General features: G+C 40.3%; 1 protein-coding gene across 2 annotated transcripts in view; it reads right to left on the bottom strand.

The window, feature by feature from the left end:
* Window positions 1–14,879, bottom strand: part of MYBL2 (MYB proto-oncogene like 2) — a 38,517-nt gene extending 23,638 nt beyond the window's left edge. The window contains exons 1-8 of one of the 2 annotated variants that reach the window (XM_044440292.1): window positions 14,753–14,879; window positions 11,389–12,067; window positions 9,973–10,027; window positions 6,607–6,640; window positions 3,871–3,901; window positions 2,311–2,398; window positions 1,313–1,381; window positions 1,040–1,132 (exon numbers count right to left, since the gene is read on the bottom strand). In XM_044440292.1, the coding sequence (XP_044296227.1) occupies window positions 1,040–1,132; window positions 1,313–1,381; window positions 2,311–2,398; window positions 3,871–3,890 (270 nt within the window). In that variant the 5' untranslated portion in view covers window positions 3,891–3,901; window positions 6,607–6,640; window positions 9,973–10,027; window positions 11,389–12,067; window positions 14,753–14,879. Of the gene's footprint in view, window positions 1–1,039; window positions 1,133–1,312; window positions 1,382–2,310; window positions 2,399–3,870; window positions 3,902–6,606; window positions 6,641–9,972; window positions 10,028–11,388; window positions 12,501–14,752 lie in introns of those variants that run through there. The other variant, XM_044440291.1, reaches the window with a different exon arrangement.
* Window positions 14,880–14,906: the final 27 nt, after the last annotated feature.

Below are 14,906 nucleotides of genomic sequence, written 5' to 3' on the forward strand. Positions count from 1 at the left end.
AGTACTGCTGCAAAGGGGCGCCGAGGCTTATGCGAAAGGGGCGGCATACAAGTTTCCCAAATAAATACATACATACATAATTTTTTCCACAAACCAGGGACTAAACTAATTATAGTTTGGAGTGGTCCTTGTAGCCAAAATGTTAGCAAATAATTACTTTCTGTGTAATTTCTCTCTTAATTTAAGCCTTGCTGTGGCAGAATAACACGCAGATATTCTACCACCACTTGAACTCAAGAAAGTTCTACCAGTCAACTAGAGTTCATGAGATGGAAAGCCAGTGTGACATAGTAGTTAACATGTTGAACTAGGACTTGCAAGATCCAAGATCAATTCCCCAGTCAGCCATGAAGTTCACTGGTTGACTTTGGACCAATCATTGATCCTCAGCCTGACCTCACCTCCCCAGGTTGTTGTTTGAGGGTAAAATGGAAAGGAGGAAGATTATGTAAGCTGCCTTGTTTCCTTGCAAGAAAAGGCTGATATAAATATGTAAATAACAGAACGAGGATGGTGCTTGAGCTTCTTCAACCAGAAAAGTCAATGCTGAGAAATAAGATAGACTAGAAGAGCAAGAACCAGGATCAGACCAGTGCTCCATCTATCCCAGCTTTGTATTCACAGGGTGGCCAACCAGCTGCCCACAGGATCCCACATGTAGGGCATGTCTCCACAGCACCCACTTGCCTAAGTTTTCTGCGGTATACATAGGCTCATTGATTCTACTATTGGAAGCAGCTTATAGCAACCAGGACCAGAAGCCATGATAGCCTTCTCCTCCATTAATTTGTCCAATTCCCTTTTAAAGCTATCCAAATTGGGAGCCATCACTACGTTTTGTGGAAGTGAATTAACTAAGCTTAACTAAGTTCTTCCTTCCTTCCTTCCTGTCCTAAATCTCCCACCAGTCAATTCTGTGGGATGACCCTCTTTGGTCCATTATTATGGGAGAAAAAGAAAAACGTCTCCTCATCCACTTTCTCCACACCATGCATAATTCTGTACACCTCTGTCCTGTCTCCCATTACTTGCCAGTTACCTTCTGGTCTTCTTGTTTAGTCCAAGGACCTTTAACCAGGACAGGGTTTAGTACCCTTAACCAGCGGTATTGACACTGCTGTTCAGTGCGGTTCTGTAAACAAATTTAAATAAGTACACGTTAGAAGGAAGACTGCACAGACAAGCAAAAAAGAAATCAGAAAAAACGATAAAGAATGCAACCTTATTCAACTAGCAGCTTGATTTTGTTAACTGCACCTCCCATTTGACTGTTAGAAAGAGATGGAAAAGATATCTTAAGAACTCTACTTACAGGAAAATGGCTTGCTAGAAACTTCCAATCATGTCCATACTGTGTCACCAGTGAATTCAGCAGCTCATCCTGCAAAAAGCAATTGTACATAAGTAATGTGTATTACAATATGATGTTTGAAAAGGGTTTCCATCATGTCCCAACGAAATATTGCAAAAACAAGAGACTAAGTCAGCAAATTGAAATGGCATTGGAACATCATAGGTTATATAGAGCATGCCAAAATAGGGCATAAAGGCCTGAAACCCCAGTATGTTTCATCACTTAACTTACTATTATAGCTATCCCTCTGTATCACCCAGCCAATTGAGGAGTTAGCTTAGAAACAAGGCCTTACATTATACTGCGCAGGATATGATGCACAAGTGTATCTTATCTGCAAGGCTGCCCTTATGCCCTGAACAGGGGAAGCAACAGGGCTCAAGGTAATAGCTTGGAAGAGCTGCCCCACTCTTCAATTCCTGCTGGCATGTATCTGCACAACAAAAGAGAATGGAGTGGTCTGAGAGTAGCATATGGAAAGAACTGGATAGCTCCACCACATGGTTAGTTAGCTGTTGCTGCAGAAAGCTCTGCTCATTGCACAATATCTAGAAGGTTTAGGGATGGCTGAATGACAAGATTTGATCCCCAAAAATGTCTACTTGCATGTGCATTCACATATTTTTACCCTGTATAGTTTGGCCAAGTCTGGTCATGTAAATTGCAACAATCTCAAGTGCAATACTTATGGGCAGAATGTCACTCCTTCAATGTATCGAGACTTGTTTACTTTGAAAAACAAGTTACTAGCCCTCATCGCTTTACAGAAGCCAACTTAGAAAACCTCTCTCATTCCCATTTTATTTGTTTTTTTAAATTTGTATCTTTCTTTCTTTTTGGAGGGAATTCCCAGAAAAGCTCCTCTTGTATATCATGAAGAAGTTTTTTAGCCAGCTTCTGTCAAGGCCCACTCCCAGTTTCCCCATTTTGTCCTTCATAAAGTACATGGGACATACCTCTTCACGAGTCCACTTGACTTTGCATCTGTTATCCCGACGTTCTGGTACATCTGAATCCTGATAATGCAGATCATCTTGCTCATCACTGTTACAGGCAAGGTTTAAAGAGAAAGTATGTTACCCTGGTATCACCAAGTAGCACCCAATTCATTGGTTCAGAATTCCAGTTCATTCTACCTGGCAGAGCAGAAATACTTTGGGCGCATTTTCATCTACCACAGGAAAGTCCCAGCATGCCCCAGAAGACACAGCTGGTTGGGAAATGCTGGGAATTGTAGGTCCTTTTTGTGACTATACAAACATAAGACTGGTCCCTGACTGACCTTGAATCTGTACTACTGTGTGAACCTAAGCGTGTGCACTGCTCACTACATGTAAGTGGACTCAATACTGCAGCTTGGGTGGCACAATGGAGGAAGAAACGAGAAGGAATAAGCAGGTGGGCAAAGACATCTTCAGGGGGCAATTTTGGAACCAACAATCCTGTTTGCCAGTCCAGCACCTAACCTCAGCTTGGAAATTCTCTCCTTTTGGAAACTCACCAAAGCTTACACTTGTGTTTCTCCCAATGCAAGACATTTTTTATCCCCGCTTACTCTGAGTAACCAAGGGTAGGGTAAAATAACATGGGGCCTGCTCAAAGACCTTGGGACAGGATGAGATAGAAGCTCAATTTAATAAATAAAATAGCATTCACATGCAAGCCTGACCATCTGGAAATGGGGGAATACTTTATCCATATCCATCATCAAACTAATGGATCCTATGAATATTTAGGAAGAAAGAAAATTTAGCCACCAGGCAGGACTTCAGGCTGTCTCGTCCATCTTTAACACACCATTACACTTCGGATGAACACAGCATTCCTATGAGTTCCTTAACAGATGCACAAACTAACATACCATAACACAGAACTAAAACCTTCCTGCCCCAATTCAGCAAAAGAATCGCCACCATTCCACTTCAGTGTGTCAGTGCATTTCAGTAGCACCAAAAGGCATTCAGCAAGATTGCTGGGCGTGGGGGAGGGAAGGGAGAGGAAAAAATCAGTAATAAAAAAAATCTCACTCCCAATTTTGACTTACAAATGCAGTCACCTACTCGAGTTTCCCCTCTTTGCAATAATATCAGACAATTAATGCAAAATAAATCGATCACTAAAGGAAAGGGAGGCAAGCCGCTTCCTTTCACCCTCCCCCACCCACCGCTTGGCGCAAAAAGGATTTTGGTTCCTCTCCCCGCCCTGACATTTCACGCGGGCCATTTTAGGCACCTTAAAGATCCCCCTTTCAGATAATGCCAGTTGGTCTTACCAAAATTAATCGTCTACCGAATTAGTGATGTGTCCATTCTCCCTGCATGATCCATTACCGTTGGAAATGCAGCAACGAATCGGAGGCATTGCTGGTCCTGGGGAGTCGCGGGGGAAACTAGCTTCCGTAAATGTGGGGGGCAGAGGATTTTCTCTCCCCCCCAAAAAAAAATTCCAATCTATCCTAAAATGCGCCTTCCAGAACGGGCGGAAAACTCTCCCCAAATAAATGCAGCGCAACTCACCAGTGAACCTTGCGGGACATCCTGTCCGTTCCTGTGTTAAGGGAATAAAAATAAGCAGAAGACGAAAAATAATCCTCCAGGAGGTCTGCTGTAAGAGGCTGCTGGATCTTGCTGCCGAAGCAGCAGCCGCCCAGGGCGCTGCTAGGGAGGATGCTGCTAAAAGACCCCCATGAACCGCGCGCGCACAGCCGAGTTCGTGCAGCTGCAACCCCGAAACCAAAAGGCACTTTCCTATCTCGCGCCAACTCCACCCCAGCCAGCCACCTTTTCCGGCGTCATGACGTTGCCTACGCAAGACTGACGCAAAGCTCAGTTCTACTGGGAGGGAGGAGGAGAGAAGTGGCGCGCGCGGGCAAGTTGCAATTTTGTGTACGCGAGGAGGAGCAGAACAATCCCTAAAGTCGAAGCAAGCACTACAGCCACAAATCTAAAAACGCAGACATGTAAAATCAGTGACTGCGGGATGGGGAAATGGGATTTTTTTTTAAAGACGCTGCTCCGAAAGAGAGTATTTGTGGCTCTTCATAGAGTAGTAGAGTGCAAGGGGCCAGAGGGCCAGAGGGTCCATCCCCCTGCTCAGTGCAGGACACCAGGTTAAACCCTCCCTCTCAGATGGCTGCCCACCGTTGCTGGAAAACTTAACTTTGTTGCCAAGCAATACAGGCTGCGGAGCCATAACCTTTCTTTTCCGGGTATTACATTTTTACCCTGCCCTGCTTCCAATGGGTTCAGGCGACGCGCGCGGTGCCCCGTAAGCGCCACCACTACTTTATCTTCACTGCAATCCTGTGTGGTAGGTAAGCCTGCAACTGGCCGTCCCAGCGTCGCCCAGCCAACTTCAGGATCCAGATCGGCCACTCTCTGCTCTGAAACCTGTTACTCTAACCGTTACACCACACTCTCTCCAACTCTGGTTTTCAAGCTTCGAGGGTTTCAGGTTTTTGCTCCAGCAGGGGGCTCCAGTGTCTTTCTCTGCTGTATCACAAGAATCCAACAGAAGATGCTTCCCTCCTATACTTGTATAGCTGCATACTGGGAAAGCTCACTCCTTGAATTTCCACGTGTCTCACATTCAGACGAAATTATCTGTGCTAAACCTTGGCAATACTTTCCTTGCAATACAATTAAATCAACACTTACATGTGTGTAATGAATGCAGTTAGGTGGTACTAAGGCAGACAGTGGCATTGTGATGATATAAATATATTTACAGGCATGACCCATTTACTGTAGAAAACATACATGCTTCTGCATTGATTAGGAACAATGCCCAAGTTTTTGTTCACCTAATATTATTTCTTAAAAGATAGTGTCAGATATTTGCCATAATATGGCTACAGAAAGCTTGAAACTGACAAGAACAGTTTTAAATTGTTATGATGGACATCCTGATCTGATCAGGAAACTCATGTTGTCAGTCTTGTTCCTCATATACACCTGGTTCAGATATGCTGATATCTGTCTGTCTTGAAATTCCTTCCTCTTTTGTCCCTTTTCTTGCTATATTCAAGATGTTGTTTCTCTATGCCTTTTGCTAACCATCCACCTGAACTGGTACCCTCTTCCTGATCTGATACCCAGGATGTACCTCTGCATCCTGTACAGAATCTTCTTTATAGTCCCTTTCAGGGCTACTTACAGGCTGCTTGTATTTCCTGTATGTTTGAAATACATACATCTATTATTTTGAGTGTACACTCCTAGTCTACTTGCATTCACTGTTTCTTGATGATAGCAAAGTGATGGCCAAACATTGTGTGTGAAGCTTAGGCCAAAGAATCTTGGTCAGTCTGGATCATCTTAAGGATGATGTTACAGAGATGGCTTCTTCCCATGTCAGTCACATGGAAGTAGGCATGGCAATTGCCTGATACACAGGATTCTTCTTAACAGGTGGCTTATTGTTATAAAAATTATTATTTCTATACCACACAACAGCCAAAGCTCCAGAATGACATTCCAAAGTAAACCTGTAAGCTTTAACAGGGCCACAAGACTTTTGTTTATGTGGCAATAGATTTACATAGTTACCCATCTTAATCTATTGATCTAACTGTTGGAAAAGCATGTGAACTAAATATATGGAAGCAGTTCCCAGAACAGGGACACAAAGCCTCAAGTCTGGTTCCCAGATGGCAGCAATTTTTTTTCTTAAGTACCAATCATTTGGTGGCTTTCCAGCTTATGCACAGTTTCCCATCTAAAAGGTTGAGATGTCTCTGCTAAGGTTCTACCTTTGGTTTAAATTATGCTATTTTTTAAAGCATAATTGGCCCCAGCCCTTTCAGCTAAAACATCTCCAAATGGAATTTGTGGTTGAGCATTCCTCACTTATTCATAATCATTGTGTATTAATAAGGTAACTAAACAGCTTCTGTTTTCTGGAAAGAAAAGCTGATTTCTCATCAGCTATCAGTGAGATGTTGGTTACATGTAACCTGACTGAATCTTGTATTCATTTTGCACTCTGCCATAGTAATATGATACACCTAATAATATCTCTCACTTTTCTTGCCTTTTGATTCCACTTTATTGGCTTTTAAATTTCCTCTGACTTCTGAGATAGCACATTTTGCATCTGCTGAGGTGAATTCCAGCCCAGGAAAGCTTACACCAAAATATATTTTTGGAGGAATAGCAGTGTTGTCCTGTTGCAAAAAGTCTTGGGTATCCTAAAAAGATTATCCCGACAAACTTTTTAGGCAGGGTTACTTCATCAATGCATGAAGAGCTTACCTCAGATTGGCAGCTTTATCTATACATGATGGAGCTGAAGGAGAAATATAAACTGGGTTCAAAGAGAGAATTGAAATGCAAAGTAGAGATTGTGATAATAATCTTAACAGCTGCCATTCACAAAACTTCCTTGGATGATAACCTTACCCATCATCCTTGGATGATAACCTTACCAGCTGATTAATGTATGTAATGTGATAATAGGTGGAACCCTTTGTCTTTATTCAAACTGAGGTGGAGGGAATAGTTGATAAATGGTATTTATCCTAGAATGCATTTGTTAGTCTTTAAAGTGCTATAGAACTTTTATTTCTTGCTGCCAGACTAACACAGATAACTCTCTGGAATGCATCAGGTGTGGTTACAGGCTTATCATATTAAAAATGTTAGAAGTTTTCAAAGCGAGCATTTCTTCATTGCTAAGGCACCACACTAAAACAAACACTGAGGGTAATAGATAGAAACTTTGTATCCACACCAACAAAAGCACAGGGTGTTCAATTACATTTCAACAAAGAACCCACTTTTTAACCATGGACTTTAAATTGTGTATTTTAATGCCATGCAGTATAATCCCTAATAACTATAATTTCTAGAATTTCAGTATGCACATATGCATAAAGTTGTTAGAGCCAGCAAAATAGAAAATTCCTTGCTTTATCTGTTTTGTTTTTGGGTACAAATTTGAGAGAGAGTTTTCTTTCAGCAACTAAGCAACATTAATCTACCAGTTAAAAGATCCTCTTCAAAATAGGCCTTATAGGAAAGTCACAGCATTGACATTAGGGATTAGATATAGTATTCATAGTCAATGCCATTAAGTGGCATTACTGGTCTTATTCCCACTAATTTCATTTGTATTTTAGGCTACAAACCTTAATGAGGGGATTTGTAATAACAGTGTTTAGGATAGCACTGCCTAGGAGTACACTGAGCTCAGTAGGATGTACCTCTGCATAAACATTGATAGGGTTGGTCTGACAGCACTGAAATGAGAGCAGGAAATTGGGATGCAAATTCCAGGAATACAGGGATTGTTGAACCTAACAAATAGCATGACAGGGTGACTTAAACAGGCACCATAGGTCACTCCTTTCATCCCTATGAAGCATTACCCTCCTGAGTCATCTGAATTCAATGCAGATTACAGATTACTGTTGAAAATTATTTTAGGCAATTTAGTTAGGGATACAGGCCAATGGATGTTGGCTGGGAAATGCTGAGAGCTTTAAAACCCTTTTCTGTTTAAACCATCTATAGGTGTGGTTGTTTGGTTAATAATGGCTGTCTAATTCAGGACAACATGCATGTCTATAGCATGAAAACTGCACCTGCTGTATTATTACCTATGTGCTGCTGGTAAAGACAATTACCAAATCAAAACATTTAAAGGAGCCAGAACACCAGGAACAAAGCTACTGATTTTCTGGAAAGGCATTTAAGAATGCCTGTTGAGAAGCCTTTACCATTATTTCATCATTGATGCATTTTGATCTTGGCTTTAGCATCAATGTTCTGTTTGTCTTATTACTAAAAATGACAAAGTTTAACATAAATGCAAATGGAAGAAAAAGACTGCACATTTTAAGTTTTTGAGATTAAAAAGGGTTATATTGTATTAGATACTTCATGTGTAGAATAAGTGTTTTGAGTTTTACTGGTTCAAAGTAACTTATTTGTATATTTCAAGAGTATGCTTTTTGTAGTACAAAAGTTTTTATAGAGTTAATTAATCTATCCCTGCTCATTCAATTCCCCATGATCATCTTCAGGTGGTGTCTTCAGAACACTGTTGATTTCCTTGCAATCAAGCTTAATTGGAAAATTAAGAAAGAGTGCTGCAGCAATCTATGAAAAGGCATTATCAGAGAGGAGGAATTCAAGTTTGATCTTAGAAAGAAAGAAAAGGTAAGTTATATCTAGAATAGAATTTTGATAAATGAATGTTGTATAAGTAACCCACTGGAACTAAGTTATAGGGAACTGGTGTTCTAGTAACCAGCTTGATCTCTTTCATTGGTTTAAGGTATAGTTAGCAAAATTATAGTGCACTGATCTGGATTTGAATGGTGGGTTCTTTGTTGTTGGAGGTATCAAAGCAGAGATGAGACAGCTTTAAATTAGATTCCTGCTTAACTAGAGGATTAGACATAGCTACCTAAAAAGTTTGTGACCTTATGCTTGTTATACGTCTATTTTTTGAGGTGTGGCTTTGTTTTAAGGAAACATGGCTGTCTAGAGAAGGGAAAAAATACAAACACCTGTGTCAAAAGCTTTGGCCCATCTTAAAATTTGGCTTTAAATCACTAGTATAGAATGGTAAAGTAGAGAGGATAACTTCACTTGCAATACATATTTTAACCATTGTAAGAATATGTATGACTACTGCTAGTTGTTGTTGTTTTAATTCTAGTATGTTAGTTGCCATGAGCAAGGGTGCAGTAATGCTTCCAGTTATGGCATAAGTTCCAACTGTTTGCATCAGGTCTGTTTTATAATGGGTAGGCTGTGCATTGGCTTTGCAATGATAAACCATATCCTGGAATTAAGTTTGTTGATTTTTGCTGCAGCCTGAAGCAATCATCTCCCAAGTCTGAACACTTGTAGGGAAAGAGTCATTGCTGGTTTATTCTGTGTCCTTCAAAGAGATTCCATAAAGGCATATGAACAAACTTTTGTCAACACTATCTAATCAAACCTGAGTGCATGTAACAAAAATAAGTGCATGTTGCTCTCTTTTTTTCCTGTATATTGAAATCCAGGTGGTAAGCACCTGGAGTTTATAAAAACACAACTGGATAAATACTGCTATAGCTGCCATCCTATGGTTTGCATATGCATTCTTTTATGCCTAAGATTAGGATATATGGCTCCAAAAGTACTGTTAGAACAACCTGACCAGTGATAAGCAAAGCTGTGTGGAGGAGTACCCAGAATATTGGTAAAGATAACCTCATTGCTAGAAGAGTGGTAGTGTTTGCAGTGTTCCCCTCCCCATGCAGTCCTTTATGCCCGCAAAATCTGCTCTGAAGGGTTAGGGCCCGTCTGAACAGTATATTGATAAGGTAGTAGTAGTAGAAAAGGAAATCGATAAAAATTGGCCTTTCTTCCAAGTACAAATGCATCCAGTTAGATCTGCTTCTATATACGAGGGGAGAGGGGAAGCCCCTTCATTCACAGAAAGGCAGATCTGGATCCAACTAGCTCTAGTGTGTGTCTTAAAGTAGCTAGCAACTAAAGGCACAGTCCTGTGCAGGTTTAGACAGAAAAGGGACTGCATGGTTTCCCCCAATATATATATTTTTTAAAATCCTTATTAACCCAAGGTTAATGTCTACCACTAGGTATTAGCATTTGAAGACTGACCTCTTGACTTGGAATGCAGAAGATGTCTTCCCAAAGCTCTACTAGTAGTTTGTCACTGAAAGACATAATGGAAAAGGGTTTTCTGATTGGCGCTTCTGGCTACAGCATCTCTCCAGGTAGCAGTTGTTTTCTGGAAATCAACAGCCTTCCCAAATCTGATGCATGGGATAGTGTAAACAACATACAGAATCTAACCAAAAGCAGTCCTTTGGCTCTAAAGGTGACTGAATCCCCTCTGAATACTGTGAAGGGAAACCTGCAAGTTTCATGTGATGGTGGTACATCTTTCTGCAAAAGTCCCATTCAGTCATGCACTTTTGACTTGTCAAATCCGAGTTCTGCAAATAATTGTGAAGCCAATGCTACAGGGCATACATTCTGTAATACCAAATCTTCTACCCCATGCAAAGAAGTTAAACTTTCTAAACTAACAGAGAACATGCTGTTGAAGAGCTCTGAAATGAATGATGGTGCAATCTTCAAGAAGCCACCACCACCACCAGTGTGGGAGATTTCTGGAATACAAGCCACCCTTGACAACACTCTTCCCCTAGAAGCAAGCTTAGAAGAACTGGGGTCCCTAGGCTCTATGAAAACTGATACACCATCTCTGGAGATGTCACACTTTGCTATTCCTCTGACTAGTAGTGGTTTGTCTATTGCAAAGCAGCAGCCTATGGCTCTTTGATCCATGATTATTCTGATGCATCCAAGCTTAAACTCTGGTGCATCAATCAAGTCACTCACTGAAAGCTCACTCTTCCAATCCCTCCTACTGCTGACAAATGAACCAAGTCATACAAGGCATTGTGTTTCATGGGCCAGGAGATCAAATTATCTGAGAAGCAAGCCCCTGGACAATTCTGCTCTGGAAAGTAGCTCAAGGCCTCCAGAAGGCTTGTTGGTAGTTGATCCAGCCCTACTTCAGAATTTAAGAACAGTTTAGCTATTTTAAAGTGGCTATGTTGCTTACAGCATATTGTTGCCTATCAGCCAGACCTTGCAACACATGTGAAGGACTGAAATGGAAGCTAAAGAGGCAGCAATCTGCACTGTTGAAGAGCAGAAATAGCTTTACTTTTAACAGAGTCAATTGTATACTATACTGTGAGATTTCTCCATGTTGTGGAAATGATAATAAAGAGACTGCCTTTGGTTTAACTGTCAATGACCTGCAATTCTATGAGCTGGTGAAAGTGCTGAATGTCAGTGAGTTCTCTGTTGCTATTAGAAATCCCTCAGGTTAGAACCAAGAATCTCAGTTGGGTATCTTGCTTTGATTGTGGGTTCCTCTAGGCTCTGAACTTGCCTTTGGCCTTTGTAGCTAGTTAGGGCTACAAAAATTGTTCTTGAATAAGTGGTAATTCTGCCTCAAGCAAGAATGTTTTTCTTAAATCTGGGGTTTGTTTGACTCACCTTATATCTAGTGCATCCAAGTTAAGGCTGGGCATAGTCAGCTCATATCAGGGAAGACAGATCTACACTAACTGAGGGAATAGGATATCAAAATAAGCCACTAGTTCTACACTTCAAAAGCATAGGCTGAAAATACCTTAATCTGTTCTGGTGCTCCCATGACACCTTGTCATGAAGTCTCGCTTGGGTTTATGAAAGTTTCCCACTTATGAAAGGGGCAGAATGCAAAAGCCTAAGGGTAGCACCGTGCAGCAGTATTTGCTTTGGAAGCTACCATGCCTTCTAAACTAAAATGCAAACAATTCACCTGAAACTTGAGGTTTGCAAATAAAGCCCAATTTTAAGTTAGATCAGCCATGTACTAAAATAGAATAGTTCTAGTGTTCTTTTCAAACATACTTTGACAGCTACATGGGTAGATGACATAGGGGCATCCCCTTCTCTGAGGGTTTTATTTGGGATATTTCGAGGCCATCCATCACTGTGTCTCTGGACAGCTCTTTCACAAATTTAAAGTGTGAAAAGAGGAAAAACAGTTGTTGTTGGTTCTTCGATGATGACTAGTTGGGAACATAGACTGAAGTCTTTGCTCTGTTTGAAGTTTAGCATTCCACCTAGTTTTGTCTGCTTAAACATCTGCCAACAGCTCGGACTGTGTCTGCTTCCTTGATGGATGTTTCTGTGGAAGGCAAAAAAGGCTGACATGGATAAATAGAGCTAAACAGATCACAATTTTATTTGAAAGAACATGTCATAAAACAGAAGATGCTACCACTGCAGTGGATATGAGCTGGGGCTGGTTGTAACTCTTCAAGATATTTAGGACTAGTATGAATAACCAGCTGAGAGGTACATTACTAAGGTCAAATAAAAACTACACTTTATGAGTGGTAATTCATTCCCCTTGTGGGTTGCAGCACACATGAAAAGATTATATTTCCCCACAGTTCTAAGTATTTCTGCCATGACAATATTGGGCAGCAGGCCCCCACTTGAAGAGCTACTACAATCTTTTGAGTATTCTGCTCTCCCTTCTCACAGCCTAGATGGATCTAATGGTATTAGTGTCCTTTTGTCATAGGAAGAAATGATACTAGAGGATAAGGAGATTATGAAGAAGCTGAATTATGTTCACCGCAGATGATGTAGGACAGATACCTGTGCCAGAATTGATATTTTCAAGAAGAGTGTCTGAGCAACAGGAACAAATACGTAGGTATCAACAAACTGAAAACTAGTAAATACCCAAGCTCAGATGGTATTCATCAGGGAGTGAGAGTTCTGGAACCTAGCAGGTTCTTTGAACTAGGAATTGTATGAAATTCATTCAGGTATGAAAGCTGTAACTTTACTTTGAGGGCAATGAAAAGTTCCTAAATAAGGAAAGCTGTTCTAACATGTAACATGCCCAAGATCTACCTCAGGACTGGTGAATAGTCAATGTAGCCCCAATTTTTAAAAAGGTTAAGTCTTGCTTCAGTAATGGCTTAGAATCCTTTGAGAGTATCCATGAACATATGGACAGAGGTGATTTGGTAAAGATTGTTAATTTGGACTTCCAAAAGGCTTTTGACAAAGTCCCTCACCAAAACTAATTAGCAAACTTAGCAGTCATGGAATAAAGGGTGTGGGGAGCAGACTCTTAAGGAGCAATCACCGGTTAAGGATCAGACAGAAATAAATGTTAAATTCTCCCAAGGGAGGGATATAAACGCTGGTGCTCATAAAAATATCTGTATTAAGAGACTTTTCAGCCTATTCAGAAGTAGAGATGAACAGTGAGGTGACCAAGTTTGCTTTAAAAAATCCAGTTATTTAGCGTGCTTTAAAACCCAAAGAAAATGAGGTCAAAAACTAGTTCTACAAACTGGGAGAATGGGCATTCAAATGGCAGATGCCGTTAAGTGTAAATGAAGCATGTTGGGGCCAAAAATTCCAGCTTCAAGAATAAACTGATGAAATCTGTGGCACTGATGACTGACCAAGAAAAAGCTCTTGTGGTTGTGGTGGAAAGGTAAATGAAAACTGTCAATCCAGAGTGCAGCTGCTGTGAAAAACGCAAACTTTGTTAGGCATAATTAAGAAAGGAACTGAAAGTAAAAACTCTAGTCCCCTTATACAAACTTGAGGTATACAGAACTGTATACAGCTCTGGTCTCTGCACCTAAAAAGGGGATATTCTGGAGTTCAGCAAAATACAGAAAAGGGCAAATAAAATGATTAAGGAATTAAGAGTAATTTCCCTACAAGGTTCCATAAAGATTGTTTAGTTTTACAAAAAAGTAAAGGGGGACATGTAAGTGATGTAAAAAAAATAATGGTTTGAAGAACATGGACAGGGAGCTATTTTTCTTATCTCAAAATGCTATATGGTGGCCATCCCATGAAGCTGCTTGGTGGAAAATTTAAGTGAAATACAAGTTACAAACATTTTGGACCAGTTATTCTAAAGTTCAGTATTCCAGAAGTAACTTTTACTGAGTGTTTTGAAGGAGAAATTATGTTAACTTAATCAAGACTATAGCATCGCATTCTTAGTGTGTTGGAAGCTGTATTTGCCCATAATTAGCACACACTACTTTTTTTGGCACCCCCAATTTGCCCCCTCCAACCATATACCAGTGTTTGGGCAGCAATAACAAGATGTAAATTGTAGCTTCTAACATTCTTCAGATGTTCTGCTAGTTTTAGCAGGGCAAGCACCCATGTAACCATGATTAGTATTGTAGTTACAGGGAGTTTCAAAACTTGAAATTTAAAATACCACACTTGTTTTAGGGTACACTCCCTTCAACTGTTAAACACAGACACTTGAAAGCCTGACTGGTCAAGAATGCCAAAGCATAATTCCATGCCTAAAGTATCCTACTGAAAGAGAGACTTGTTTCTATGATCAATAATTACCAATATTAATGAGATCATTCAAGCTTCCTATCAAGAGCTATAAGTGCATATGATTTATTAATGGTGCAAATCAATTTCATATAGCATGCTGCAGCTAGTATGTTATGATAGCAGTTAGAAAGACACACAAAAATATACATTCTAATTGTGCCTGAAGTTGATACTTTAATCTACTGTTTAAGCACTTAGATGTATGCACAACTGAGTAACATTACTGATCTGAAAGAAAGGTGGGGTCATAGACCTCCCCTTAGAATACAGACTCAAATGCATTATCTGCAAAAGCAGTCCCCACACTGTAGGACAAGACAAAGTCATAGCTAAGGATAGTCCTACTTGAGTAGATATGTTGAAATGACCAGAACGTAATTTAGACTAACACAGAATAAAATCTATGGGTTTGGTGGCAGTATAGTAGCACTGATAAAGATGAAACAAGGCAATTTTAGTCATACAAGACCTGATGCAAAAAAGCAGGTGCTCCAATTTCCTCGAGTAAGCAGGCTTATGACAAATGCCAGGCAACTTGAAGCTATTTATTACAAACTGAACAGTAAAAGCATAACTATCTGTATTTTATCTATCATGTTCCTTCACTCACACACAAAGTTTAT

This window comes from Varanus komodoensis, unplaced genomic scaffold (assembly GCF_004798865.1).
Source record: "Varanus komodoensis strain SLA01 unplaced genomic scaffold, ASM479886v1 scaffold37, whole genome shotgun sequence".
In the NCBI taxonomy this organism is placed as follows: Eukaryota; Metazoa; Chordata; class Lepidosauria; order Squamata; family Varanidae; genus Varanus; species Varanus komodoensis.